The sequence below is a fragment of the Gopherus evgoodei genome, chromosome 4 (genome assembly GCF_007399415.2).
Source record: "Gopherus evgoodei ecotype Sinaloan lineage chromosome 4, rGopEvg1_v1.p, whole genome shotgun sequence".
NCBI lineage: Eukaryota > Metazoa > Chordata > Testudines > Testudinidae > Gopherus > Gopherus evgoodei.
In genome coordinates this window covers 154,758,224-154,785,216 of record NC_044325.1, presented here as the reverse complement: position 1 = coordinate 154,785,216, position 26,993 = coordinate 154,758,224, and the positions used below count along the sequence as shown (strand labels likewise).

At 53.3% G+C, this 26,993-nt stretch overlaps 2 protein-coding genes across 3 annotated transcripts; both read left to right on the top strand.

Annotated features, from left to right (window-relative positions):
• Positions 1-2,469: 2,469 nt before the first annotated feature.
• VKORC1 (vitamin K epoxide reductase complex subunit 1) lies at positions 2,470-7,459 on the top strand. The gene is made up of 3 exons (XM_030562003.1): positions 2,470-2,666; positions 6,396-6,505; positions 6,597-7,459. The coding sequence occupies exons 1-3, from the start codon at positions 2,497-2,499 to the stop codon at positions 6,821-6,823; spliced, it is 507 nt and encodes a 168-aa protein (XP_030417863.1). The 5' UTR covers positions 2,470-2,496; the 3' UTR covers positions 6,824-7,459.
• Positions 7,460-9,854: 2,395 nt separating this feature from the next.
• BCKDK (branched chain keto acid dehydrogenase kinase) lies at positions 9,855-25,688 on the top strand. Of its 2 annotated transcripts, XM_030561998.1 has the most exons (14): positions 9,878-9,962; positions 12,289-12,474; positions 14,315-14,381; positions 14,644-14,864; positions 17,250-17,318; positions 18,645-18,755; positions 19,156-19,203; positions 20,007-20,126; positions 21,447-21,545; positions 21,993-22,066; positions 22,673-22,801; positions 22,949-23,038; positions 23,298-23,459; positions 24,818-25,688. In XM_030561998.1, the coding sequence occupies exons 4-14, from the start codon at positions 14,664-14,666 to the stop codon at positions 24,960-24,962; spliced, it is 1,248 nt and encodes a 415-aa protein (XP_030417858.1). In that variant the 5' UTR covers positions 9,878-9,962; positions 12,289-12,474; positions 14,315-14,381; positions 14,644-14,663; the 3' UTR covers positions 24,963-25,688. The 2 variants fall into 2 exon arrangements, with proteins under 2 accessions (XP_030417857.1, XP_030417858.1); XM_030561997.1 differs by lacking the exon at positions 12,289-12,474 and having other exon boundaries at positions 9,855-9,962.
• The last annotated feature ends 1,305 nt before the right edge of the window (positions 25,689-26,993 follow it).

Here is a 26,993-nt window from a genome sequence, read left to right as displayed (position 1 = left end):
CATCTAATCTTCATTAAATGACATCAAGAGATACAGAATCCACCACTTTCTTTGGTAGCTTGTTCCTGTGATGAATCATCCTCCCTGTTGAATATCTGTGCCTCATTTGTAAAATGAATTTGTCTCTTTTCCCCTTCAGTCACTGGGTCTTGTTATGCCTTTCTTTGCTAGATTAAAGAGCCCTTTAATACCTGTGGAAGTAGAGAAGGAACTGACAGGAGTTTGTAGGGGATCTTAATGCAAGACAGTCTCTGTTAGCAAGAGTTAGGCTAGCTGTAGCCCTAATAATGCGAGATTTGTAGAAGCGAGAATTGTGTGAAGCGAGTGGGAAAGAACTGTGGGAGAAGTCGTTGCGACATTGTGTTGATAATGAGGAATGTAGACTGGTGTCTAAATAGAAGTGAGAAAAATAAAATAACAAGATGGCCCATGTATAAACAAAATGCAGCTGTTGCTCATTATTCTAGGTAACAAAAAGTATAAATGCTTGCTGTAATTGTTTACTAGTTGAGAGACCTGCCTAGGAGAGGGAAACCCTGTGTCCTAGGGCACTCCCTCCCTCTTTGCAATTGCTTGAGAATAAATAAAGTATTTGATTCTGCTACACCCAACCAAAGAGTGAGAACTGAGTTTTTCTCCAACATACCCAACATTTTCTTTCCATTAAGGCACTTCAGCGAAGTCACCTTTCAATCTTCTTTTGATACGCTAAACAGAGTGAGCTCTTTCAATAGCTCACTAGAAAGCATTTTTCTCCAGCCCTCAGAACTTTTGGTGGCTCTTTGCTGCCTCAGCTCCAATTTCACAATATCTTTTTCAAAGGAGGACACCAAAACCGGAGGCAGTATTTCAATATCAGTCTCACCTCCTGTGACGTTATTGACATCATCTATAACTGTATAGATCACCGCTGTGAGCACTGTTATATATTTGCAGCCAATACTGTATAAAGGTTGTCGTGTAAGGGGTCTATGGAGAGGTTCTGATTGACTGATTATAATTATGCTATCTGTATAAATGTATCATTTTTGTAGTTGACATTATGGATATTGGCTCTATACTGTATTTCAAACTTGTGCCATGCTTTCAGGGAACACCCCAGACAAGTTGGTGTCAGTTCTGCCTAGCCTGCTTGTTGGCTCATTAAGGACCATCAGCTATACAATGGACCCAGTGAGAGAAGACAGATGCACCTTGTAACTCAGCAAGGTATGCAGGGACCTGCCAATGGACAGAACTCTAAGGTTTTTCTGGATAGAGTGCTGGATAGAGTGTCCTTGGGACAAAGAAAGCAAAGACCACATGGCAATAGACTATAAAAAGGCTGATGCCTCGTCTCCATCTTGTCTTCAATCCTGCTTCATACCTCTGGAGGGACTTTGCTACAAACTGAAGCTCTATACAAAGGACCGAATGACCCATCCCAGCTGTGGATGTACTCCAGAGACTTGATATGAACTTGCAGTTTATTCTGTCATGAGCCTGAACCAAGAACTTTGCCATTACTGTATGTAATTGATTTCATTTAACTAATGCTAGCTCTTGTCTATACCTTTTGCCCTTCATGAATAAATCTTTAGATATTAGATTTTAACGGATTGGGAACAGCGTGATTTGAGGGTAAGACCTGATTTGTATATTGGCCTGGGTCTGAGGCTTGGTCCTTTGGGGTCCTTTGAGAGAATCTTTTCTGTTTTACTGGGATATTGGTTTTCATAACCATTCATCCCTATCACGAGTGGCACTGGTGGTGATACTAGGAAACTGCAGTGTTCAAGGGAATTGCTTGTGTGACTGGTGGTTGGCCAGTGGAGTAAAACCGACGTATTCTCTGTTTGGTTTGCCTTAGAGGTGGAAACCCCCAGCTTTGGGCTGTAACTGTCCTGCTCGAAGCAATTTGTTCTGAATTTGTTTGTTATGCATCTGAGGAAGTGGGTATTCACCCACGAAAGCTCATGCTTCAAAACGTCTGTTAGTCTATAAGGTGCCACAGGATTCTTTGCTGCTTGTTCTGAATTGGCAATCTCAGTTGGGTCCTGCCAGAACCAGCATTGTTACAACTTCCTATCCTACTCAGGGCTCTGCCCCTACGTCTAATGATGGCTTTAGCCCTGTTCACCACAGCATCACACTGGGAGCATATCTTGAGTGGCTTCTACACTCTGGCCCCTAAATCCTTGCCAGAGTCACTGCTTTCCTGGACACACTTCCCCAGTCTATAGGTGTGGCCAGCATGCGCTGTTGCTAGGTGTAGGACCTTGCATTTGGCTCCCAGGCACTTCCCCTCTTCCAACCACTGGAGCCCACCCAGCTCTCATAAGCCCCATAGCTCCCACTTCTTCGCCACTGGGTACATAAAACTATATGTCCCAGAAGCCTTTGCTTCCCCTTCCCGCCTCTTGAAGGGATAGCCAATGGGATCGCGTCGGTTGCTGATTGGCAGGCTCTCGGACCAGTGGGGGCGAGCTCGTGCCCGGCGCGCGGTGGCAGCGAGCGATGGCGGTCCCGGGCTGGGAACGGGCGCTGCGGCTCGTGCTCTGCGCGCTGGGGCTGGCGCTCTCTGTGTACGCGCTGCACGTGGAGAGCTCGCGGGAGCGGGACCCCGACTACCGGGCCTTGTGCGACCTGAGCCCCTCCGTCAGCTGCTCCAAGGTTTTCACCTCCAGGTGCGTGGGGGGGTCCGCCCCATGGCATGACTCTCCCTCCCCCATTGCAACCGCCGGCCCCATGGCATGGCTCCCTCTCCCCCATTGCAACCCCCGGCCCCATGGCATCGCACCCTCTCCCCCCATTGCAACCCCCGGCCCCATGGCATCGCTCCCTCTCCCCCCATTGCAACCCCCGGCCCCATGGCATGGCTCCCTCTCCCCCATTGCAACCCCGGCCCCATGGCATGGCTCCCTCTCCCCCATTGCAACCCTCGGCCCCATGGCATGACTCTCCCTCCCCCATTGCAACCCCCGGCCCCATGGCATGACTCTCCCTCCCCCATTGCAACCCCCGACCCCATGGCATGGCTCCCTCTCCCCCATTGCAACCCCCGGCCCCATGGCATGGCTCCCTCTCGCCCCACTGCAACCCCCGGCCCCATGGCATGGCTCCCTCTCGCCCCACTGCAACCCCCGGCCCCATGGCATGGCTCCCTCTCGCCCCACTGCAACCCCCGGCCCCATGGCATGGCTCCCTCTCGCCCCACTGCAACCCCCGACCCCATGGCATGGCTCCCTCTCGCCCCACTGCAACCCCCGGCCCCATGGCATGGCTCCCTCTCGCCCCACTGCAACCCCCGGCCCCATGGCATGGCTCCCTCTCGCCCCACTGCAACCCCCGGCCCCATGGCATGGCTCCCTCTCGCCCCACTGCAACCCCCGGCCCCATGGCATGGCTCCCTCTCGCCCCACTGCAACCCCCGGCCCCAATGGCATGGCTCCCTCTCGCCCCACTGCAACCCCCGGCCCCAATGGCATGGCTCCCTCTCGCCCCACTGCAACCCCCGGCCCCAATGCATGGCTCCCTCTCCCCCCACTGCAACCCCTGGCCCCAATGCATGGCTCCCTCTCCCCCATTGCAACCCCCGGCCCTATGGCATCGCTCCCTCTCCCCCACTGCAACCCCCGGCCCCATGGCATCGCTCCCTCTCCCCCCATTGCAACCCCCGGCCCCATGGCATCCTTCCCTCTCCCCCCATTGCAACCCCCGGCCCCATGGCATCGCTCCCTCTCCCCCCATTGCAACCCCCGGCCCCATGGCATCGCTCCCTCTCCCCCCATTGCAACCCCCGGCCCCATGGCATGACTCCCCTTTGCCCCACTGCAACCCCAGCTCCCTCTGCAACACTCCAGCCCAATTGTATGACTCCCCTCCCCGCACTGCACCCCCTGGCCCCATTGCATGACTCCCCCTTGCCCCACTCCAACCCTTGCTCCCTACTGGAACATGGTCCCGTTTCCTCAGCCTCCCTGTGCAGTGACATCCGTGCTCCTGCCCTCCATGTGCAATAGCCCCCCAACTGCCCCAGCCCCCCATGCAATAGCTCTGCTGTCCCAATCCCATGCGCTGTGTTCCACCCTGCTGCCCCCTGTGCTGTACCCACACCACTATGCCATGCTGCAGCCCTGTATGCCTATCCCACGGGGTATACCCCAGCCTCCTAGGCCCTGTGTGCTTTCCCACTCCATGTGAGAGCCCTGTGGTTCTGCGCCCTCTGCTTAGTCATTTCCTGCTGCCTCAGCCCTGCTGATGACCTGGCATCTCTATTTCCAGCCTGTCCCCTTTGTGCTCTGTGTTGTCAGCTCCCCCAGTTTGTTTGGTAGATCCAGAGAGACCCTGAGATCATCTGGTCTGACCTGGAGAGTGCAGGCTGGTCAGTTTTACTGTTACCTCTGTGTTGAGAGCGATGAGGCAGAGGACAGGCAAAACTGAGGGGTCCCCCGTGCCCTCGCGATGCCAGGGAATGGATTAGGTGAGATGTGCCCAGGCGATCCACGCTGCAGAGGGAGGTGAAGTCTGCCCCATGGTCCCTGCCAGTCTGAGCTGGGGGAATTCCTCTTCCCAAATCTGGTGACCCTCAGTGAGCTGGACCCACCAGCCAAGTGGCTAGAATGGGGTTTCGCAGGAGCTCGGAGCTCTTGCTCAGTTCTCAGAGGCGAGGTTTGTCATCTTGGCCCTGGTTTGTACCGTGCCTGGTGCTATGGGCTGTTGATCCTTCTTTAGTGCTTCTAGGAGCGATTGTAAGGATACAGATACTGGGGAGGTGGGGTGGGCGGTGTGGGGGGGAGAAACATTTTTTAAAAATATAGGGAAGTGTGGTTATAAAACAGCAAACATTTGTCAAATTAATGGGGGGGCACTTGAAACTACTTTTCAATTGGAGGACAGAGGAACATTAAAAACTACTTTTTATTTCATTTGGAGGTCCTTGAAACTTTTTTAAAATGTTTTTGAAGGGTCTGGAGTGAATTGCTGTCTTTTTTAGTAGAGGGAGAAAATATTCCTGGGGGAAGTGCAGGGGATGGAGGGAAAGAACCAGAGTTAAGTTTACTCAGTCTTCTGCAAACAGCCAGATCGAACGCAGGGATGGGGCAGAGGTGACTGACGCTTTATCACTGGCAGAAAGAGGTGGAAGGGGAATGACCCTGGCTTGTCAACAGAACCAGTGGGGACTGGGCCATGAAGTGAGGCACTAGATTGGGACCCAGGAGATCTTGGTTTTGTTCCTAGCTCTGCCTCAGATGCTGCCCCTGGGCCTCAGTTTCTGTAAAATGGGGAGAACTATTCTTTGTCTGTTTAGACTGTCAGCTCTGCGAGGCAGGGACCCTCTCTCAGTGTGTGTCTGCCCAGCATCTGGAACAGTGGTGGGCCCTAATCTTGGTCGGGGAGGGAGGGGTCTGTGCAGCACTTGGAGCAGTGGGGAGGTCTGGTTTTGGCTGGGGGAGTCCATGCAGTGTCTGGCATGACTGGGCTCCCAGTCTCAGTCAGGGAAGGGCAAGTTGGGTCCATGCAGTATTGGGCACATGGGGGGGCACTGATTTCACTCGGGGAGGGCTGGGGAGGTTTGCTTAGCATGATGGGGGCCCTGATCTTGATCAGAAACACACGCAGGAATCTGGGGCGCGGGTGAAACACCAGTTCTGATATTGTCAGGACTCGTGTTTGGCTGTGTGTGTGTGTGTTGGTGTCAGCGGGCATGATTGCGTGTGCCTCAGACAGATGCCAATTCTGCCTGTGCTCCCCCCTCCCCTCGCAGTGGAAAACACCCTGAAACATCTGGCTGTGGGATAAACAGCTGGCTTCCCTCCTGTGAGGGGGATGGGGAAGTGAGGAGCTTTTATCAATGAAAACGTTTCCTAGGCCACCAGTCCCGCCTGCTGTGCTGTGATAGGTGGGGGCCGTTGCCAATCATTACCAGGGTGTTCTATTTCTGCCACGTATGTAGGGGCATTAGTTGCTGGCCATTGCCGGCCTACGGGAACTGCAATGTAACCCAGTTCTGGTCCCTATTAGGGCTCCAGGGGTTGTTCCACTCAGCTGAGCCAGCCCACCCCTGTGGCCCCCCAGCCTCAGCTCAGTGGGGTCCCTCAGTGCCAGGGGGTGTGAATTGAACTATTATCAGAATTTGTTACTGGCATAAAAATTGCAAGGGGGAGGCAGCAAACAGGAAGGGGACAGAGCTCCCTGTGCTAGGGGCTCCAAGAATAAGAGCTCCCTGCCCCCCCAGCTGGAACAGATGTTAGGGGCCTGGGAGTCAGGACTCCTGGGTTCTATCCCTGGCCTTGGGTGGGGAGTAGGGTCTAGTGGTTAGAGCAGAGTCCACATTGTGAAAGATGAGAGTCGCTGTCTGTACACAGCAAACCTCCTTTTAGCCCCAAGTTCTACATCCCCGTTTCTCTCTGCAGGTGGGGCCGTGGCTTTGGCTTGGTGGAAGATCTCCTGGGGAAACACAGCGTCTTTAATCAGCCTAACAGCTTATTTGGCATCGTCTTCTACATCCTACAGACACTGCTGGGTAAGTGTTTTTGGGGGGGATATCTACCCCGTCACACAGGAGCAGGCTGGTGCCTGATAGACTAATGAGCCCTGTCTCTAACCGTCTCCAGGCTTCTCTCCCAGCACCCTGGCGGCCGTCACCCTGCTGGGCACCTCCATGGTCTCTATCGCCGGCTCGCTCTACCTGGCCTACATCCTCTTCTTCGTGCTCCACGACTTCTGCCTGGTGTGCGTCACCACCTACCTGCTGAACGGCGCCCTCCTTCTCCTCAACTACAAGCGTCTGGTCTGCCTGAGCGGGAGTGGGCAGCGCCGCGCCAAACCCAAGGGGCAGTGAGCGTGGCTGGGGGAGCCTGGCCCAGCCCCCTCCTGGATCTTCAGTGGCAATAACGAACCCTCTTTGTATAGCAGCCAGGGGCCCATCTAGCCTGGTACCCTGTCCCCTCCCTGCCAAACCAGATCAGACCCTGGATCCATCACCCTTTACACACAAACTGAGGCCATTTCTGGTTTAACCAAAATGCTGGTATAAGGTGGGTTGAAACGGGTACATGACACACAGCAAGGGACTGTATGAGACATACACGGGAGATTAGGTTTCATCACCTCCAGCAGGGGGCAGAGCTGCTCTCATGGCACCTCGATTCTTTCCAGCAGGGACCAGTTGCGTGTGTGAGGGAGAGTGAGAGACATATGACCCTACTGACATCAATGGAGGCAGGGCTGGATTCTGATCTTGATAAACTCCGTGTGAATGGAGTAAACAAGAACACAGTCCAGCCCTGCATTTCCCCCGGCTTGTACATCCCCTGCTGCAATGACAGCAGTACTTTAGTTAACTGACCAGTAGGGGGCACTGTGCACCAAATCAATATGCCAATGCAGAGACCAGCTGGAGCTGTCTTGTTTACAGCTGATTGTGTACAAAAGCACATTTTTGTAGCTGAAATAAAGTCGCTCTCAGCAACAGGCAGCTGGGTGCGTTTGATGTCTCGTTATTTAACCCTTTGGAAACTTTGGAGCCAGGTGATGCATAGATAGTGGTGTCAGGCTATAAAGGTACAGAGCATTAGGATATGGTGACAGGACAAGAGTTGGATCGAGACTGGTGTCTTCCCTCTCCCTGATGCCCCAGCTCAGATCCATGGACTAAGTAAATCTGGTGTCCTGCTCCCATCTCTGCTCGACAATGGATGGTTCATAGGAAGGTGCAGCCCCTCTATGATGCCTTGCTGAGGTGAGCCATGAGCTCCCAGGAGGCTTCTTTCACTGCAGACCGATCGTAGCATCCATGTTCAGTGTGCATTACACCAAAATACAGTCTCTGATCTCTGCAGCAGTGTGTTCCACAGGTCAGCTCTGCTTGCCGCAGAGATGCATAGAGTTCAGATTTCCCTACATGTTAATTTCACTGCCTGGGCAATTGGACCAGCGTGACCTTAAATCTTCTGTTGCTTGCTGTAATCCTAAATTGCGTGTGTCAGTAGGAGGGACTCTGAAGGTCTAATCTGCCTTTCCCTTGAGTTTTTCCACCTACCATCTCAAAGCAATTTGCAAATTCAAGTTAGGTGATCTTCAGTGCCCCCTGTGAGATGCCATTATGGTTGTTTCACACATCAGGAAACAGATAACAGAGAGGGGAAAGGATGTGCCCAAAGTTGCACAGCAGGTCAGTGGAAGAGGTGGGTGCAACTATCTGTTAAGGTCTTTGGCAGAAGCAATGTATTGGGGGTGGGATCATGTGCCCTCCCCCCCCATATTTCTGCCAAGAATTACATTTTTTGCAGGGAGTGGGTTCAAAATGTGTGTGTGCAGTAGTTTATTTCCAGACTTTAAAGCCTTAACATAACCAATGGGTGTCTTTGAACCTTTGCCTTAATTGTTCTCCTGTGATTTTCACTTTTTCAGAAATCAGCGTGGCATTCGCAAATATGTTCATTAGGCCTTGGGATTTTATTTGGCTTTTTACTTATTTTTCTGAAAAGCAGTTCAAGGACCGTCTACGTTTAAACTAAGTTAATTTAATAGTATATCTGTTATTAGCTTTGTACCATGGTGAAAAGACAATGAAGTCTGAACTTTTTCTACACTAAGAAGGCTAAGTTAATAAGCTCCAATATTAATATTAAAACTGTTTCACCAATGTCTAAATTAGGCTTGCCAGCAATGTGTGGTAACAACAGAATTGTTGCTGTATTTTATCCAAAGTTGTTTATCTAATAATTTATACCCAAGAGATTTGGGTAATTAAAACCAAGGGGTATCCATGCCGACCTCTACACAAGGCATGTTTGTTTGTCTTTTAGTGGGGAAAGAAATGCGATTCTGCAAACACTGTTTCTTTGCTCCAAACAACATTTTCACTAAAATAGAGAGGTTTTTTCCGATCAAAACCTCACATGGTTTGGTTGTAATAATAAAGCTGTGTGTAGTTGTGTTGGGATTATATTCATTTACAGGACTGATTCTGGCCATTTATTTTCAGGCACACCAAAGAAGTAAATGACAGAATCCATAATAATTTGAGTGTTGTTTTTTTTTGAAGAATTTCAAGTGTCAGAGCCACCTGTGTACAAACTAGCCTTAGCTCTTAACCATATATTTAGACAACTTTCTTGTTAAGATTTTAATGCACATATGAATCAGATAACATTTTCCTTCCTGGGTACCTCCCTTTTGGAACAGGCTCTATCTGCTATTACACAGTATTGTAAAACATAACATCAAAAGCAGTTCTAGAAATCAAAACTCCTTTGTCTCTTGCATACCTGTCCTGAAGCCTGCTGTGGTCTGCCAGAACCTTTAAATTGTGCCCCCTCCCTGCCCCCTATCAACAGTTAAATGTCCCCTCCTCTTTGGTGTAGGAATGGCCTTTTTAGGTTTTGGTACAGCACCTTGCAGAATAGTGCCCTGCTCTGAGCCTGGGGCCTCTAGGTTTTCTGTAGCAGAAATGATGAACAAAAGAACCCAGGAGGCTTGGCTCCCAGATCAAACCTGCTTTCCTCCCAGGGCCCTGGCTAGAACCCAGGAGTCCTGGCTCCTAGTGATTTCTGCTCAAGACGTTTCCTTTACTACAACACTACACCTCCCATGAGGCACTGTGCCTTTCTTTAATGCGGGGGGAGGCTCCTCTTCCCTTTGCAGAGCATGCAGGGAACTGCAGGCAGGCAGCAGGCTTTTCTAATTGACTTGCATGGAGGTACCCTATGGGACTACGTTCCCCATGATGTCTTGCGCCTCTAGCCGATCATGAAGACTGCGCTCACCGCATAGCCTTCTGGGAGTTGTAGTTCTCCAGAAGGCTCTTTCCTGTTGACTTGCCTAGGGAAGGCTGCCGACTTGGACTACGTTTCCCAAGACTCCCTGCTTCCTGGTTGCGCGGTGGCTGCGGTGTCACCCCCCGCCCTTCCAGCAGCGCCGGCCGCCGGCTCGCTCCGGTCCCCTCGAGTGGAACGCTGCAGGCCCCGCACCTGGCGGTAAGGGCCCCCTTTAGAACGTACCACTGTAGCGGCAGGGGGGGTGGGGCGGGGCTGTACCATTCCCTGCTTTCTCCCTGTGGTGCAAGGGGATGGGACACGGGCCCAGGGGTTTCTGATCCCCCGGTTCGAGTCCGGCCTCGGACTCCTGGGTTCCATCCCCTGCCCGGGGAGGGGGAGGAGTGGGGTCTAATGGTCAGAGCAGGGCGGGGCTGGGTGATCAGGGCTCCTGGGTTCCACCCCCAGCTCTGGGAAGGGAGCGGGGTCTAGTGGTTAGAGGGGTGGTGGGGGCAGGGTTGGGACCTGGACTCCTGGGTTCCATCCCCGGAGAGGGGTCTGCAGGGGTGGAGCTGGGTGCCAGGGATGCGCCTGCAATGCTTTGATGTCCGTGAGTTGGCCGTGGTGGGGCAGGTGCCCGTGCTGTCCCTGATGCTAGGGCTGGACCCCTGCTATCCTGTCCCAGCTCCGCCGCCCCCTGCGCTGCCTTCTGGAGTGCAAAGAGCCCGGGCTAGGGGCACTGGACGGGCCTGGCACGTACCTGCCCCTGGTATGGGTACCCTGGGATAAGACCTGAAATGCGCCATGCTGGACCACTCCCTCCCTCCCCTCCCAGAGCTGGGGAGAAAACCCCGGAGTCCTGACTCCCAGCGCCCCCTGCTCTAACCCACTAGCCCCTCACGGCTCTGGGATCTCGCTGGGCTGGATCTTGGTGATGGAGAGGTTTCCACAGCTTGTGAACACAAGCGAGTAATTTAGATGCCATCTGGGCCTTATATGCAGCATAGTGCCTAGATGGACCATGGCTCATTGGCCCAGCGCCACATGCCTTGGACGGTCTGTCTAGGGCTGGTATCCCCTCCAAGCTCACCTGGGGCTTGGGGAAGCCTGTCTGGCCCTATAGCAGCCTCGGAGCAGGCATTATACCCAGTATATGGCACTGATCACTGTTCCCATGTTGCCCCTGTCCCAGTGCAGCAGGCTAAAGAGACCTGTGGGGTTCCAAGACACAGTACCCCCTTCCATCAGCATGGGATTGTATATTGGGGGGCGGTGGGAGGCTGAAATCATTCTCACTGAACAGGCTACTTTGTGGGAACACGGCCTCTCCCCTCCATGTGCTAGAGACCATCCGTAGGGGGCATAGCTGCTGGGGGTGAATTGAGGACAGGGTAGGGGCAGGAGGCAGGCAAGGCTGCTATGCAGAGTGCTTGCAATCCGACCGCGCCAGCCAGACAAACGGAGCCTTGTTCTGCTGTTAGTGTGATCGCTGCTTTCCCAGAGTGCCGCGGTAACAGCTGTTCCAAACCCAGGACGAAGTGGGTGGATAGCCTCAGGACCCAGGAGTCTTGGCTCCCAGCCCCCCTGCTCTAACCCACTAGCTCCCACTCCCCTCCCATAGCTGGGGAGAGAACCCAGGAGTTCTGACATTTTTTCTCTTCTCTTTGACATCTGGTGACAGATTGCTTTTCTGTGGGTGGCGAGGTGGCACGGAGTGATTGGGGTGGGGCCTGGTATGCATCTCTCTGGATCCTCTCATCTGTGCGTGGTTCACGCCAGGGCTAAATGCCAGTGGCCTGAGATAAATCTGACCACCCATGTCTGTTACAGAGGACTGGGAGCCAGGACTCCTGTGTTCTTTCCTGGCTCTGACAGGGGCATGGGGTCTCGTGGGATTGAGGGGTGGGGCTGAGAGCCAGGACTCCTGGGTTTTATCCCCAGCTCTGACAGGGGAGTGGGGTCTCGTGTGTTTGGGGGGTGGGCAGGACCGGCACTAGAGTTTTTCGCGCCCTAGGTGCACGGCCATTTCGCCGCCCTGCGCGCTGCTCCCACAGCTCTGGTGGAGCTGCCGCAGCCATTTCCGCGGGAGATCCACTGGAGCCGCGTGGGACCAGCGGACTGTCCGCAGGCACGACTGCAGCAGCTCCACTGGAACCGCCTGCCCCCCCGCCGGCAAAATGTTGCCCCCCGAAAATCCTGGCGTCCTCGGCGATTGCCTAGTTCGCCTCAATGGAAGCGCCGGCCCTGGGGGTGGGGCGGAGAGCCAGGACTCCTGCATTCTTTCCTCGGCTCTGAGAGGGGAGTGGGGTCTCATATGTTTGGGGGGTGGGGCCAAGAGGCAGGACTCCTGGGTTCTCTCCCCAGCTCTGAGAGGGGTGTGGGATCTAGGGGGTTTCAGGGGTGGGGCCAAGAGGCAGGACTCCTGAGTTCTATCCCCGGCTCCGAGGGAGGAGTGGGGTCTCGTGGGGCTGGAGCTGAGAGGCAGGACTCCTGGCTTCTGTCCCCACATCAATAACCCCATGTCCATGAGGCTCTCCTCACTTTCCAGCCCTAGCCCTCTCTGCTGGCCTTGGGGTAATGCCCAGACCCACCAAATTCATCTTGCCAAACATCCGCCTGGCAGGGGCTCCATCGTCTGGCCACTCCTGGGATTTGAACTGGGGTCCCGGAAGGAAAGGTTCCTCCTGTGACATCCTCCACCCCCGCCTGATCTGGAATTGACTTGGGGGAACTGGTGTGTATCACAGCAGCAGCTTGAGTTGACCTAGAATGGGGGGAGGGGGTAGCTCGGCTGGGGGTGATGTTGGGGGGCTGCTGGAGAGGGGGAACTGGGAACAAAGACCCTGCACGAAGCATTGGGGGATCCTGGGTCTGTCCATGTGTCTGCCCATCCCTAGATCCCTGGAATGTCAGTCCGTCTGTCATCCTTCCCTGGCATGTCCATCTTAATGTCTGTCTGTCTGTCCCTAGGTCCCTAGGATGGCTGTCTGTTTGCCCGTCCATAGGGTGCCTGTCCATCTGTTTGTCCATAGGGTATCTTTCTGTCCATCTCCAGGATGTCTGGCCTTCTGTCTGCCTGTCTCTAGGATGTCTGTCTGCTTGCTCTTATGGTGTCTGTCCATCCCTAGGATGTCTGTCCATCTGTCTGCCTGTCTGTAGGATGTCTGTCTGCCTGTCTGTTTTTGCCCAGGAGAACATCCTCTGTGTTTTGAATCTGTTGTCTGTGAGAGTAGCTGGTATGCTAATCTCTCCCAGAGGGTTTTCTTTTACCTTTCTTTTCTTTAATTAAAAGCCTTCTTTTTAAATACCTGATTGATTTTTTCCTTGTTTTTAGATCCAAGGGGGTTGGATCTGGATCCACCAGGAGCTGGTGGGAGAAAGGAAGGGGGATGGTTAATTTCTCCTTGCTTTAAGATCCAAGGTGTTTGGCTCTAGGTTCACCAGGAAATTGGTGAAGTCTCTCAAGACTACCCAGGGAAGAAAAGTAGTGCTTGGGGGTGGTGGCAGCGATACCAGATCTAAGCTGGTAATTAAGCTTAGAAGTGTCCATGCAGGTCCCCACATCTGTACCCTAAAGTTCAGAGTGGGGAAGGAACCTTGACAGGGAGCCAGGGGCTTCCTTCCACTTGGGCGTAGGTCGGTGCTTGGCCTTCTTCCATCCAGTCACTGATTGGCTCTTTCTCTCTCTCTCTCTCTCTGCATTTCTGTCCGCCCCCCCTTCCTGCTCTGTCCACCTGGGCTCTTCCCTGTCAGCTCTTTGGCTGGCTGGGCTCCACAGGGAGCAGATCCAGCAAGCCAAAGACACAACACGTCACCCTGGTTTCTCTCTAATCTGCTCTCTCTCTAGCCAGGCCTTCAGTGATCTGTCCAGGTGTTCCCCCCCGCCCCCGAGCTCGGTTACTTTCTGATTTCTCTGTCAATCTCTTTGTTTATTTCCCTCTGCATCTGTTCTCTCGTCTGTCTGTAGCTAGCCGTCTGTCTCTAAACATAACACTTTCTCTCTCTCTCTCTCTATCCCCATACACCCTATCTATCTATCTATCTATCTATCTATCTATCTATCTATCTATCTATCTATCTATCTATCTATCTATCTATCTATCTATCTATCTATCTATCCCTTCTGTCTGTCATTTACTTCACACTTTCACTTTTTCAGAATTTCTCAGTACGCCCCGAAGTTATTACCCTGACCAAGTTCGGGGCCCCCATCATGCTGAGTGCTACACGGAACCCCCTGCGCCCCAACCGAGATCAAGGTCCCCGTCACGCTGGATGCTACATAGACCCTCCGCCTGCCTGAGATCTGAGGCCCCATCGTGCCTGGTGCTGCACAGACCCCAGTGAGAGTCAGTCCCTGCCTGGAAGCGTTTGCCATTCAAACAGACAAAGGCAGGACCAATCTCCCAGTTGTGCCGATGGGGAAAGTGAGGCCCAGATAGGTGCGGCAGCTGGCCCGGGATGCCACCAGGAAGCTGGAGCAAAGCCGGGGAATAGAACCCAGGAGTCCTGGAGACGAATTATTCTCTCTTTGTGAGGATGTGAAATCCCCACCGTGTGTCTTTTTCTTTTAGATGGAAACGGCGCTCCCGGCTGTTGTCAAGGAAGGAAACCACCACAAAATAACCAAGTTCACTTGAGGTAAGTGACTTCCGGAGACCGTCTATTTTGAGAGCAGCTGAAAGTTCCTAACCAAGATTGGACCCATGGTTGCTGCCTAGACCGCCCCATTGAGTGTGGCCATTCCCCCCCAGCTGCCTCACCCCAGAGTCAGTGCATCTCAGCGCCGGGCGAGCCATCCTGGTGTGGTGTTATGTCTGGTTGTTCGCCCTTTAGCCCAACCCAGGGGCACTCGCATGCCAGTGCCAGCTTTGCTCTGAGTGTTCCTATCTCTCACCTCCAGGTGTCTGTCAAGGCAGGAAGATGCTGTGGAAAGCGCTGGTGAGGATGGAGCTGGGAGGAGCGGGGAACCGGGCCCCCTCCATATACCGGCTCCTGTCCCCTGCCCTCCGGTACCGGTCCACTTCTGTCATGGATAACCACCAAGTGGAGCTGGCTCGAGAGCGGTCCAAGACAGTCACCTCCTTCTACAACCAGTCAGCCATTGACGTCGCAGCAGAGAAGGTGAGAGGTGTTGGCTGAATCAGCCTTTTCCCCTCCCAGAGGGGACATTCAGTGCTTGGAGGGAAACTGAGGCAAACCCAGTGAGTGGCACTAGGGGGTGCTGTGCTGCAGGGAGTGTGGGAGAGGGCTTTCACAGCTGGCCTCAATGCCCCAGTGTGAGTGCTAGGGGACACTGTGCTGCAGTGCGCCGGGTGGGGCTCATTCATCCTCAGATCCTGGCCAAATTTCAGCTCCGGTGACTCCACTCTACTCTCCCAGATTCCCTTCTGCTCTTTCAGTTGGACACAGGATTCCTTTTCACTTCCTGTCCCAAAGCCCTACGCACCACTCATGTTAGCCGGCTGCTGGGGCCTGCCCCAGAGTCAGCCACATCTCAGCACCAGCCTCCTATGGCCTCGCTGCACGGCTGGTCCCCAGCTATCCTATCCTAGAGGTGGTTGCATCTCCACACTGGTGACCCGTTTCTTGTATGTGAGTCATCTGTTCATCCCTTGGCTCATATCCCCCACGCTGAGACAGCAGGTTCATTCCCTGGTACAATGGCTGTGCAGCGGGGTAAGTCGGTCCCAGTGTGTTAAATAGGAAGGGAAAAGGGGTCAGAGAACAGCAGGTATACGGGACGGAGCTTGGCAGCATCAGCCACTGTTTAGCAGCCAAATATTTACTCAGAGAGACCAGGCGACTTGCTGAAGAATTACTGCCCATCCCCTGTGCTCGAGGGGAGTTAAATATTAATTTCAGCCACTGGCAAATAAAACATGCACACACATGCCAGAGAAGAAGGCATGCATTGCCAGTCCAGGAGGTATTAATCTGGGTTTAGTGAAATAGACTGAAGACTGAAATTAGGGGGCGCCAGCTCCAATCTGGCCCCAGGGCAGGGACTGACTGGCTCAGGGGTGTGGGGAATGGGGCACGGAGTCTCTAGGGGGCACCGGCTCTGATCCGGCCTTGAAGAGTCCAATCTGAAGCCCCCCACCCCCTCATTGCATTCGCTACTTTTGATTTCCTGTTTGTTTTTTCCAATGAGCATCCTTTGAAAGCCCCTTCCCTGTTGCTAGGCAGTTAGCGGTATTGCCGTGGCAACCCTCTCGGTTGTCTAGGAATCCATGGCAACTCCTGTTCATTCCCTCTAAAGAGTCCGCACCTCAGCTGGGGAGACCCAAATCCTGGGCCCCGGACCGTTAAAAAATGGGGCTGAATTATGAGGCCCAGTTTCTGAGGAAAGAGGACAGCTCGCCTGGTGCTGAGAGGCAGCCACCTCTGGGGCGAGGCAGCTGGGGAACAGCCGCACAAGGGAACAGGCTGGGGGACGGGAGCCATTACCCCCATGGCCCTCCCAGGCCTTGCAGATTGAAGGCGTCAGGACGGCTATAGCTGCTCTGCATCTCGAGGCGGGTGCTGGCTCATCACCAGGGAATCTGGGGCGTTGGTCCCAGCAGCAGGTCTGGGCTCCCATGTGCCTCCTGACAGTGAAAGTGTTTGGCACAACCAAGTCTGGGGTTCCCCAAGGGCCCGTCTCCGCCCCTGCCCTGCCACCTGAATCAGACCCACGAGCCCATCTAGCCTGGTATCCCCCACTGTGTCAGAGCGTGGTGGCATTTGCTGCATTGTGGTTTCCAATTCCTCCTACCCCAAACTGCCCCTTCCTGAATCCCATGACACTTGGCTGGTGTGTGTGTGTGTGTGTGTAATGTGCTGGCTTGGAGGTGTCCAGCCCTGTGTGGGGGTCCCCTGGCTCAGAGGGTGTCCAGCCCCGTGTGAGGTCCCCTGGCTCGGGGAGTGTCCAGCCCTGTGTGTGGGTCCCCGGAAGAATGGAATCAAGCTCTTTCCTCCTCCTCCTCTGTTCTTCCTTCTTTGGTTCTTTTCTCTCCCTCTGCTCTGCTTCTTTCACAGTCTTTCTCCTCCTTTTTGTTTCTTCCTCACTCATTCTTCTCTCTCCATTTTTCTTTCCCAATCACTCCTTTCTGCTGCCTGCCATTTCTTCCCTATTCAGTCCCAGTTCTCTCCTTTTTCTTCCCTGTCTCGTTCATTCTTTCCCTCACTCCTGCTCCTTTGATTTCTTTGTCATGCAGTCCTGGCTTCCTTTTCTTTCTCATTTGCTCTTTTCTCTCCCTCTTTCTCTTTCCTTTCTTCCTCATCCACTTTCCCTCTCATTCCTTTTTTGTTTCTTCCTCGTTCATTCTCTCAGCATTCCTGTCCCGTTCTTTCCCCCGTCTGCCACTCCTTCTCTTTCTCCTGTTCCTGTGGACAACCCACAGACCCACCCCCTATGACCCGCCCCACCATAGCTGTATTTCCACGCTCCGCCTGCTGTTCCCTCCTCTGCCCTCAGGGGGCGCTCTGGACCCTACATTCATCCGCCTCCTTTCCGTTTTTTCCCAGCCGTCTGTGAGATTGACACCCACCACCATGTTGTATTCGGGACGGTCGCAGGATGGCAGCCACCTCCTGGTAAGTTGGGGACCGGCACAGTCCCCCAGCAGGCCCCCACCTGACCCATTGGAGAGCTCAAAATGAATTCCTCTGAACTGGATGGGAAGAGAGTGTTATCTCGGTTATATATTCTGGGGAAACTGAGGCACAGAGTGGGGGCAGGGAAATCACACAGTCACGCAGGGAATTAATAGAACCCAGGAGTCCTGGCTCCCAGCCCCTTGTTCTAACTATTAGATATCATTCCCCTCCCAGAGCTGGGGAGAGAACCCAGGAGTCCTGGCTTCAGCTCCCTGCTCTAACCATTAGATACCAATCCCCTCCCAGAGCCAGGGAGAGAACCCAGGAGTCCTGCTCCCGGCCACTCTGACTCTAGCTCTACTGGAATAGGTGGGGAGGAGGTGCGGGCTGCAGGTTGGGTCCTGTGAGGGAGGGATGGAAGCAGCCCTGAAGACGCCAACAGATGGGTGCCAGCATCTCCTGAGCAGGACAGATGCCAGGACACACCCAGCCTGTGCCTCATTCAGACTGTGGGCTGGGATCTCTTAGGACTCCTGGGTTCTTTGCCTGGCTCTGGGAGGGGGGTGGAGTCTAGTGAGTTAGAGCAGGGGTGGAGTCTAGTGAGTTAGAGCAGGGGGCTGGGAGCCAGGACTCCTGGGTTCTATCCCCAGCTCTGTGCGGAGTGGGGGCTGGTGGGTTAGAGCAGAGGGGTGCTGGGAGCCAGGACTCCTGGGTTCTGTCAATTGTGTGTACAGCTGAGAACTGACACACTCGTTGCTCAGCACTGTTCTCTAGTCTGCCCAGGCCTGAGGGTTCGCAGGCTGTTTCCAGGCAGATCGCCAGCATGTTACTTCCTGCCTTGTTAAAAGAACTGATGGGATTGTAGCAATCTTCATCCCAGTCTCTGCACAGCGACGACTCACCCAGCACTGAGATGCAGCCACCTCTGGGGTTGGGGCAGCTGGGAACAGGCACACAGTGACGACTCACCCAGCACTGAGATGCAGCCACCTCTGGGGTGGGGACAGCTGGGGAACGGTTGTGCAGTTTTTCTTCAAAGCAATTTAAAACAGAGAGTGAAGGAGAATTCGGACTGGTTGATTACAGGGATCGGGATTAAGGGAGGAAGAACAGAATTAGGCACAGATGTAGGATCAGCACTTTACCTCTTTAGCTTGATTAAATCAGGAGTCCTGGCTACCAGCCCCTTCTGCTTTAAGCACTAGACCCTTCTTCCCTCCCAGAGCTGGGGACAGAACCCAGAAGTCCTGGCTCCCAACCCCCTTGCTCTGGCCACTCTCCCCTGACCCCGGTCAGTTACACTCTGAGTTCTTCCTCCTGTAGAAAAGTGCCCATTACCTTCACCGTGAGCTGCCCGTCCGCATCGCCCACCGCATCAAGGGCTTCCGCAGCCTCCCCTTCATCATCGGATGCAACCCCACCATCCTCCACGTGGTACGTACCTGAGCGGGGGCACAGCTGAGGAACACCATGAGCGGGGAGGGAACACGGGGGGGAGCTGCTGGTTGTAGTGTGGGTGGGGTTAGAACACAAGAGACCTGGCTTCTGTCCCCCTGCTCTAACCCACTAGCCCCCACTCCCTTCTCAGAGCTGGGGAGAGATCCCAGGAGACCTGGCTCCCAACCACCCAGCTTTAACCCAGTAGCCCCCACTCCCTTCCCAGAGCTGGGGAGAGAACCCAGGAGTCCTGGCTCCCAGCCACCCCTGCTGTATCCCACTATCCCTCACTCCCTGCCCAGTCTCCTCAGGACTCCTGAGCTCTATCAGGTGAATCCTGCTGCCAGTCAGTGTTTCTGTGCCTCGCTTTACGCTTATTCGTTTTTGTGTCCTTCAGCATGAGCTGTACATCCGAGCCTTCCTGATGCTGAGTGAATTCCCCCCGGTGAGTATTCAGTTACCTGGTGGCCCCCAGCACACAAAGGATTAGTTAAAATAAGGGAACAGGTTATACGTTCGCTTCCCCCATTGCCAACTGATCCTGGGCCTGGACCAATCGAGTGAAGGGTAGAATATCTGCAGGGAGGATGAGGATAACGTGGGTTATTACATCTCCATCCGTCCAACCCCACAGTACTTCATCTCTCCCTGTACACGCCATCCCTCCCTGTACACGCCATTCGACTTTCTTAACTGGATCCATCCATCTGTCAATCCCTCCATCCATCCCTGTGCATGCCATCCATCTATCTCAACTGGATCCATCCATCCATCCATCCATTCCTGTAGACATGAGCCACCTATCTTGGCCGAATCCATCCACCCCATACCTACTATCTGTCTGTCTCAACTGGATCCATCCATCCATCTATCCCTGTACACACCAGCCATCTATCTCGACTGGATCCATCCCTCCATCCATCTCTGTATGCACCATCCAGCTGTCTCAACTGAATTGATTCCTCCCTCCATCCTTGTGTGCATCTTTCTGTCTCTCTCTCGGGATCTCTGCTGTTCTGAATTTGGGTCTATATAGCTAAGGTGTCACAATACATCTACCGTAGGCTGGTTGTTTGGCGGAATTGGGACATGACCCTTTCCCCTCTCTGGGGTGCCGGCTCTGATCTGGCCCCAGGGCGTGGGACTGGCTGGCTCAGAGGTGTGGAGAAATGGACATGGGGTCTTTCTCCTCCAGGGGGTGCTGACTTCCATACCGGTTCATGTCTCTTCCGTTCTGTCCCCTCCCAGATCAAGGACCAAGAGGCAGAGGCCCAGTACTGCAAGCTGGTCCGGCAGCTGCTGGATGATCACAAGGACGTGGTGACGCTGCTGGCTGAGGGGTTGCGGGAGTGTCGCAAACACATCCAGGTATCGGGGGGCTGGGATTGTGAGAGGGCTTAAAGCAAGGGGGGCTGGGAGCCAGGACACCTGGGTTCTATCCCCAGCTCTGAGAGGGGAGTGGGGTCTAGTGGGTTAGAGTGGTGGGGCTGGGAGCCAGGACACCCAGGTTCTGTTCCCAGCTTTGAGAGGGGAGTGGGGTTTAGTGGGTTAGAGCAGGGGAGGCTGGGAGCCAGGACTGCTGGGTTCTCTTCCCAGCTCTGAGAGGGGAGTGGCGTCTAGTGGGTTAGAGTGTGGGGGCTGGGAGCCAGGACTCCTGGGTTCCATTCTCAGCTCTGCTATGCACTCTGGTGGATGAGCTTGGTCTAGTCACGTCTCCTGTTGGTGTGTCGTTTTCCCCATCTGTAAGTGAGGTAAATACCATCCTTTGTAAAGTGAGAATCGCTGATGAAAAGTATTTCATGAGCACTTGGAATGATTATAACACGCACTGTCACTGCTTAGTTACTGCTGATTAATTATTATTTAGAATGATCAGTTTTGCTAGTGCCTTGTACAACTGTTACTATTGATGACTAATGATCATCATTTCAGTATTGTTGTCAACATTCCACCTGCTTACGTCCAAATGATCATGTTCTGTGTTTGTTATTTAATATTTTACTAACTGGTTAATCCATATTTTATTATCAATTATTAATTCCCCTTATGCTTGTGTTATTATTTTGGGATTAATAATCATGATTTCTTTATTTTTCCCACTATTATGCTAATTTCTGATCATCAGTATTCATCTTGGACTAATCTTTTATTGATTCTTGTTGATTTTCCTTGGATTGTGTTAGCTCATTAAATCCCATTACGCTGATTGCATTTATGATTCTTTTTCAAGAATCATTCAATATTTTATGCCACTCGTCTACGTCTAGGTTTGGCGGAGTTCCATTTTTATTCCGTGGAGAATATCAGTGTTTATTTTTAAGCTTTTTAAAATTTGTATCCATTTATTGTCTCTGGTTCCTGGTTATTGCTCATAGGTATCCTTTTCCGTCTGAGCCGTATGGCAGTATTTGGCTTTGGTTCTGTGTGTCGCCTCGATGTCTGTGCAGAACTGATTCCTTGTACTTAATAAGCATTCTCCATCTGTAGATCTCAAAGCGCTTTACAAAGGAGGCTGGTATTTTTATCCCCATTTTATAGATGGGGACACTGAGGCTCGAAACGGGAACATGACTTACCCAACGTCACTCAGCAGGCCAAGTCACCTGGGTGCACTCCCGACTGGGCCTCGCTGCCTCTTTGTTAAGCTGTTGTCTTGTTAACCCCTTCGCTGCCGTTCTCCCATGTCAGGACGAGAAGGTCATCCGCTATTTCCTAGACAAGACGCTCACCTCCCGGCTGGGGATCCGGATGCTGGCGATCCATCACCTGGCGCTGCACGAGGAAAAGGTATGGTCTGGCCTCTGCTCTCCCATTCCCCTCGGCTCTTTGCCGCCCTAGAATGGGCAACATATGAGACACAGCTGGCTGCCCCCAACAGATTAGAGTCGGCCCCCCGGGAATTCATAATCTATTGTGGAACCGCCCTGCTTGGGTCTGGAGCCTTCCCTCTAGGGGGCGCTGGCTCCTCTCCAGTCACAGGGCGTGGGACTGGCTGGCTCAGGGGGTGGGGGATAGATCTTTCCCCTCTAGGGTGCATTGGTTCTCATCTGGTCCCAGGGCGTGGGACTGGCTGGCTCAGGGGGGCATGGAATGGAAATGGAGCTTTTCCGCTCTAGGGGGTGCTGGCTCCTCTCCGGTCCCAGGGCGAAGGACTGGCAGACTTGGGGGCGGGGGGCGGGGCATGGGACATGGGTTAAAGTCCTGCTTGACTGGTGCTCTCTCTCTGATTGGCAGCCGGACTTCGTGGGAATCATCTGCACCCGTCTCTCCCCAAAGAAAATCATTGAGAAATGGGTGGATTTTGCTAGGTAAGGAATCATGATGGTCTGTGGCGCCACCTTGTGGACTCAGCCCAGAGTTACACCCTTTAAACTTCGCCCTGTTCCGAATTACGTGTAACGTGGAGGGAGAGCGGGGGAAATGTCTTCTTCCACAAAGTGTCTCTCCGCTGGATCTGCAGGTGGATTCGTACGGGGTGGTTCCCTTCTCCGCTTCAGTCGGTGGCTTGCAGAGCTCCTGCTGTTCTTGGTTACCATTAACTGGCTGAGATGTGTTTGGAGCTCGACAATTTAAAATCATCCCAGATTTAGGAATGGATTTTTTCAGGGTGGATGATTGGCTGCTGCATGCATTTAGGGAACGCTCTGAGATATGGATGGCATGCTGGGGATGTTCATTCATCCTGAGTGGAAGGGGAAATCTGTTGGTATGAACAAGAGTGAGGTCTAATGGTTAGAACAGAGGGGACTGGGAGCCAGGACTCCTGGATTCTATCCTAGCTCTGGGAGGGGAGTGGGATCTGGTGGATTAGATCAGAGGAGTTGGAATCAGGATTGATCCGGTGCAATGGGGAAGTTGAGTGACTGACCCAGCCTGGATAATGCTCTGTTCCTCCCCCTCTTTCCTGGGTGCAGGCGTCTGTGTGAGCACAAGTATGGGAACGCCCCGCGGGTGCGGATCAATGGGCATGTGGCTGCTCGATTCCCCTTCATCCCCATGCCCCTAGACTACATCCTGCCGGAGCTGCTCAAGAACGCCATGAGGTGAGCTCCCCCATCCACCCAGTACATGGCAATGGGGCTGGCTCAGGGGCGAGTAATGGGGCCTGGGGCCTTTCCCCTCTAGGGAGCACTGGGTGGATAGGCGGGGCCTGATTTTAGGGTAAATTTTTCACTCTCCTCCTTCCCCAGAGCCACCATGGAATCTCACCTGGACACTCCGTACAATGTGCCCGACATTGTCATCACCATCGCCAACAATGACATCGACCTGATCATCAGGTACTATGTGCCGGCTGTCAGAACAGCCAGCTTAGATTGGAATCCCGCCCCCAGTGACGTCAGCGGGGATCCCGCCGGGGTCGCCGAGGCAAGGGGTGAAATTAAGAAAGGGGAAATGTTGTCCCGGGATCGGATGGGGCGTCTCCGTCGGGGAATAGGCTATCCTGCCCCAGATGGGGACCAGCTAGATGAGTTGAAGTGGGGTGAGCCATGGTTTACTGGCTGCATGGTACTGAGTGGACCCTGTTCCCCCCAATAGGATTTCGGACCGGGGTGGTGGGATCCCGCACGAGCACCTGGAGAAGGTGACGGATTATCACTTCACCACGGCAGAGTCCAGTGCTCAAGACCCCCGCATGAACACCCTCTTCGGGAACATGGTGGACATGGTCAACAGCGGCCAGTCGGGCCCCATGCACGGGTGAGTCTGGTGCTTTGAGCTGCAGTGACACCAGCTTTGTGGTAGCATTCCCAGCATCCTCCGCCAACGGGGCATCCTGGACGGGTCCTCAGCCAGGATCCACCCAGCTGGGCAGGAGCAGGTTTTTGCCGTCTTGCCAATATTGCCGAGCGTGTGAGGAGTTTCACTGTCCGCGAATTAAAATCTTGACAGCGTCCATGTATCGAAAAGCCGATTCCCTCCACCCTTGATTTGGGTCCATTGAAACGTTTTGTTTAGATCTTAGGAAAAACTTTCTAATGCAAAGGTTAGTTCAGACCCAGAGCAGCTTTCCTAGGGAGTTTGCGGAGTCTGCAGTGTCAGAGGTTTTTAAGAACAGGTGGGACAAACACCTTTCAGGGCGGGTCTCGGTTTACTTGGTCCTGCCTCAGCGCAGGGGCGGGACTTGATGACTTTTCCTGCCCGACCCTTCTGTGATTTCAACCCGTTTTCACCAGCTGATCAGTCTAAATGGCTCAAAGGTCGAAGAGATTTCAAACGGGAAAATTGGAGCGTTGTTGTTTTGAAAACGTCGAAACGTTTTGTCAGTTTCCAATTTGTTCATCCCGTGTGTTTTGACGAAAAGACGAGTCATCAAACTTTTCCCCGGCGGCTCTGCCCCACCGCCATTGGTTCCACAAACAGGAATCTCTGCTCCCAGAAATGGTTAAACCGGACGGAGGTTTGAGCGGATGGATAGAACCCAGGAGTCCTGAGACCCAGCCCCCCTGCTTTAACCCACTAGACCCCACTCCCCTCCTACACAGCCCAGGAGTCCTGCTTCCCAGTCCAGGACCACCACAGCATCTCTGTGTTGGCCATTTACAATAAGTTGTGAGCACAGGTGCTGACTTTTATTTTTCCTGATGGGTGCTCCACCTCTTCCTGCCCTCGCTCCGCCTCTTTCTGCCCCCACTCCACCCCCTTCCCCAAGGTTACCTGACTGCCAGCTGCTCTCTGCCCTCCCCCAAGCGCCTCCAGCGAGCCACCAAACAGCTGAGCGGCTGGTGGATGCTGAACACCCTCTATTTTTTTCCCCATGGGTTCTTGAGTACACACAGAGTTGGCATCGAGGGTTGTGTGTATTATTATTTATTAGCTGTGATTATAGTCGCACCTGGGAGCCCCAGTCATGGCCCAGGACCCCGTTGTGCTAGGCACTGCATGTTATTAGGTATATTATGGTAGCACCTAGGTGCTCCATACATGGCCCAGGACCTATTGTGCTGGGTGATGTCCATTATTTATTAGGTGTATTACAGTAGTCCAAAATGCTGACAATCTCAGTCTATAACTCCCATGTGATTACCCCCCGGTCTGTCTGTCTGTCTCCGCCGCAGGTTTGGCTTCGGGCTGCCGACCTCCCGGGCCTACGCCGAGTACCTGGGGGGCTCGCTGTGCATCCAGTCCCTGCAGGGCATTGGCACCGACGTGTACCTCCGTCTGAAACACATCGATGGCAAGGAGGAGAGTTTCCGCATCTAGAGACTTCCCCCATCTCGCTGGCCCGCCACACCCTCCGGCTCCGCATGGACATCGGCTTTGCTTCCCATGTCTCTGTGCTTGGATCCCTATGGACCCGATCCCACGGCCCCGGACTCCTGGGTTCCCAGTGTCTCCGCAAGAGGGCGGGACTCTGTGCTTACGGACAGGGCATCGCCTCCCGCTGATTATTCCAGTCCCACCCCTGGGAGCACCCTATTGGATTCTTTATTCCAGGGGGGCGGGGCATGGGTCGACCCCAAGCCCAAACAGGTTTTTAAGGCAACGGACGCTTCCCGGCGCACGTACCTTCATTGGTAGCTCCACACTGCCAGCACCTTGCGCACTCGTTTTCTTACTCTTGTTTCATTCCCTTCTTCTGAAGAAACCAAATCAAAGGATGGCATTGGAGTGGGCGGAAGGCTTTTATTGCTGCGCATGACTCCAGAATCGCTTCCCCACCTGTCTCTCCAGCCTGACCCCTTCATACTTTGGACAGGGGAAGATTTTTATGGTTGCGCCTGGACGCTGGATTCCCCTCCCACCCACTGCACATGGCAGATGCCAGTTCTAGCTCTGGTTATTGTTTTCGTGCTTTCTCGTTTATTTCAGGGGTGGGGATGGGACAGGATGTGGATTTGACTCCCCTCCTCAGGGGTGGCCGGGGGAACCAGCCCCGTGACGTGTATCTCGCTGTGATTCCGATTAAAAGTGCCGATTCTGAAAGGCGGCGAGGCCGTGTGACTCTGTACCGGAGGGAGCAGGGTGGTTCCTAGCATCACTGTGATCATCTAGTCAGATACAAGCCATACAACTTCTGGGAATTAACTTCCGTTTGAAGTAGAGCAGATCTTTTAGGAAAACATCCCATCTTGATTTAAAAACTGCCATAATGGAAAATCTACCACAACACTTGGGAAGTCATTCCAGTGGTTAATTCCTCTCAGTGTTAAAAATGTGCCCCGTGTTTCCAGTCTGAATTTGTCTAGGTTCAGTCTTCAGCCATTGGACCTTGTTAGATTTGTCCTTATAGCTTGGACAGCCTGTGATCAAATATTTTTTCCCCATGTAGGTACTTGCAGACTAGGATCAAGTCACCCCCCTTTGCTCTTCTCTTTGTTAAGCTGAATAGCTGGAGCTCCTTGCGTCTGTCACGCATGCTGGGTTCCAGGAAGTGGGCGGAGGCAAGGTTGGATGTTTTGCTAAAAGCTCTGCTCTAGGAATTATTTTGGGGCAGTTCTGTGACCTGTGTTGTACAGGGAGGTCAGACAAGATGATCCTAATGGTCCCTTCTGGCCTTGGAATCCATGACCTGCGAAATCTGGAGGATACGGGTACAGGGCATTGTGAGAATGGCAGTGGAGTTCAACGTGTGAGTGTGGATGATGATGGGGGAGATGAGGAAAAAAAGTGCGGGATGACGCACGGTGTCCCTGCTGTGTAGCTCTGCTCTCAGTCTCGTTGAGAAGGAGCTCTTCTGGTTGCTTGAGGGTGTAGCGGAAAGTAAATGATCAGGTGAGAAATTTGCCCTTTCTCTGCCATCAGTGAGGGCAAGAAACTTCCTCATTTAAACAAGAATGGAAAGTTTGAGGTTCTCCTCTGTTCACATGACATCTTTTGGGGCTGGGGCCTATTCTTTCTTTCTGGAATATCCAAACAGCGGGAGTGGGGGGGGGGAAATGGCTGTTTCTGTCCCCCCATCAGATATTATATCGGGGAGGGTCCCCAGGAGTGTTTTCTTCCTTCGGGAGCCCGTGACCAGTGCTATCCAGGGACCAAACAGCCTTCTGGAAACAAAGGTTTATTAGCCAATGGAACAAAATATTTCAGGAAAAAATAGTTTCAAAATAACTACCAGCCAACAGGTGTGTCTGGCTTCATCCAGTCTTATGATGAGACTCGGATGGATTTTTTTATCATTTCAACGGATAATCCCGATGTTTATTTTTAAGCATTTTTTAAATTTTTTATCAATTACAATTTTCACAGTTGTGCAAAATTATGGGGGGTCAGACAATAATTTAATGACAGTAG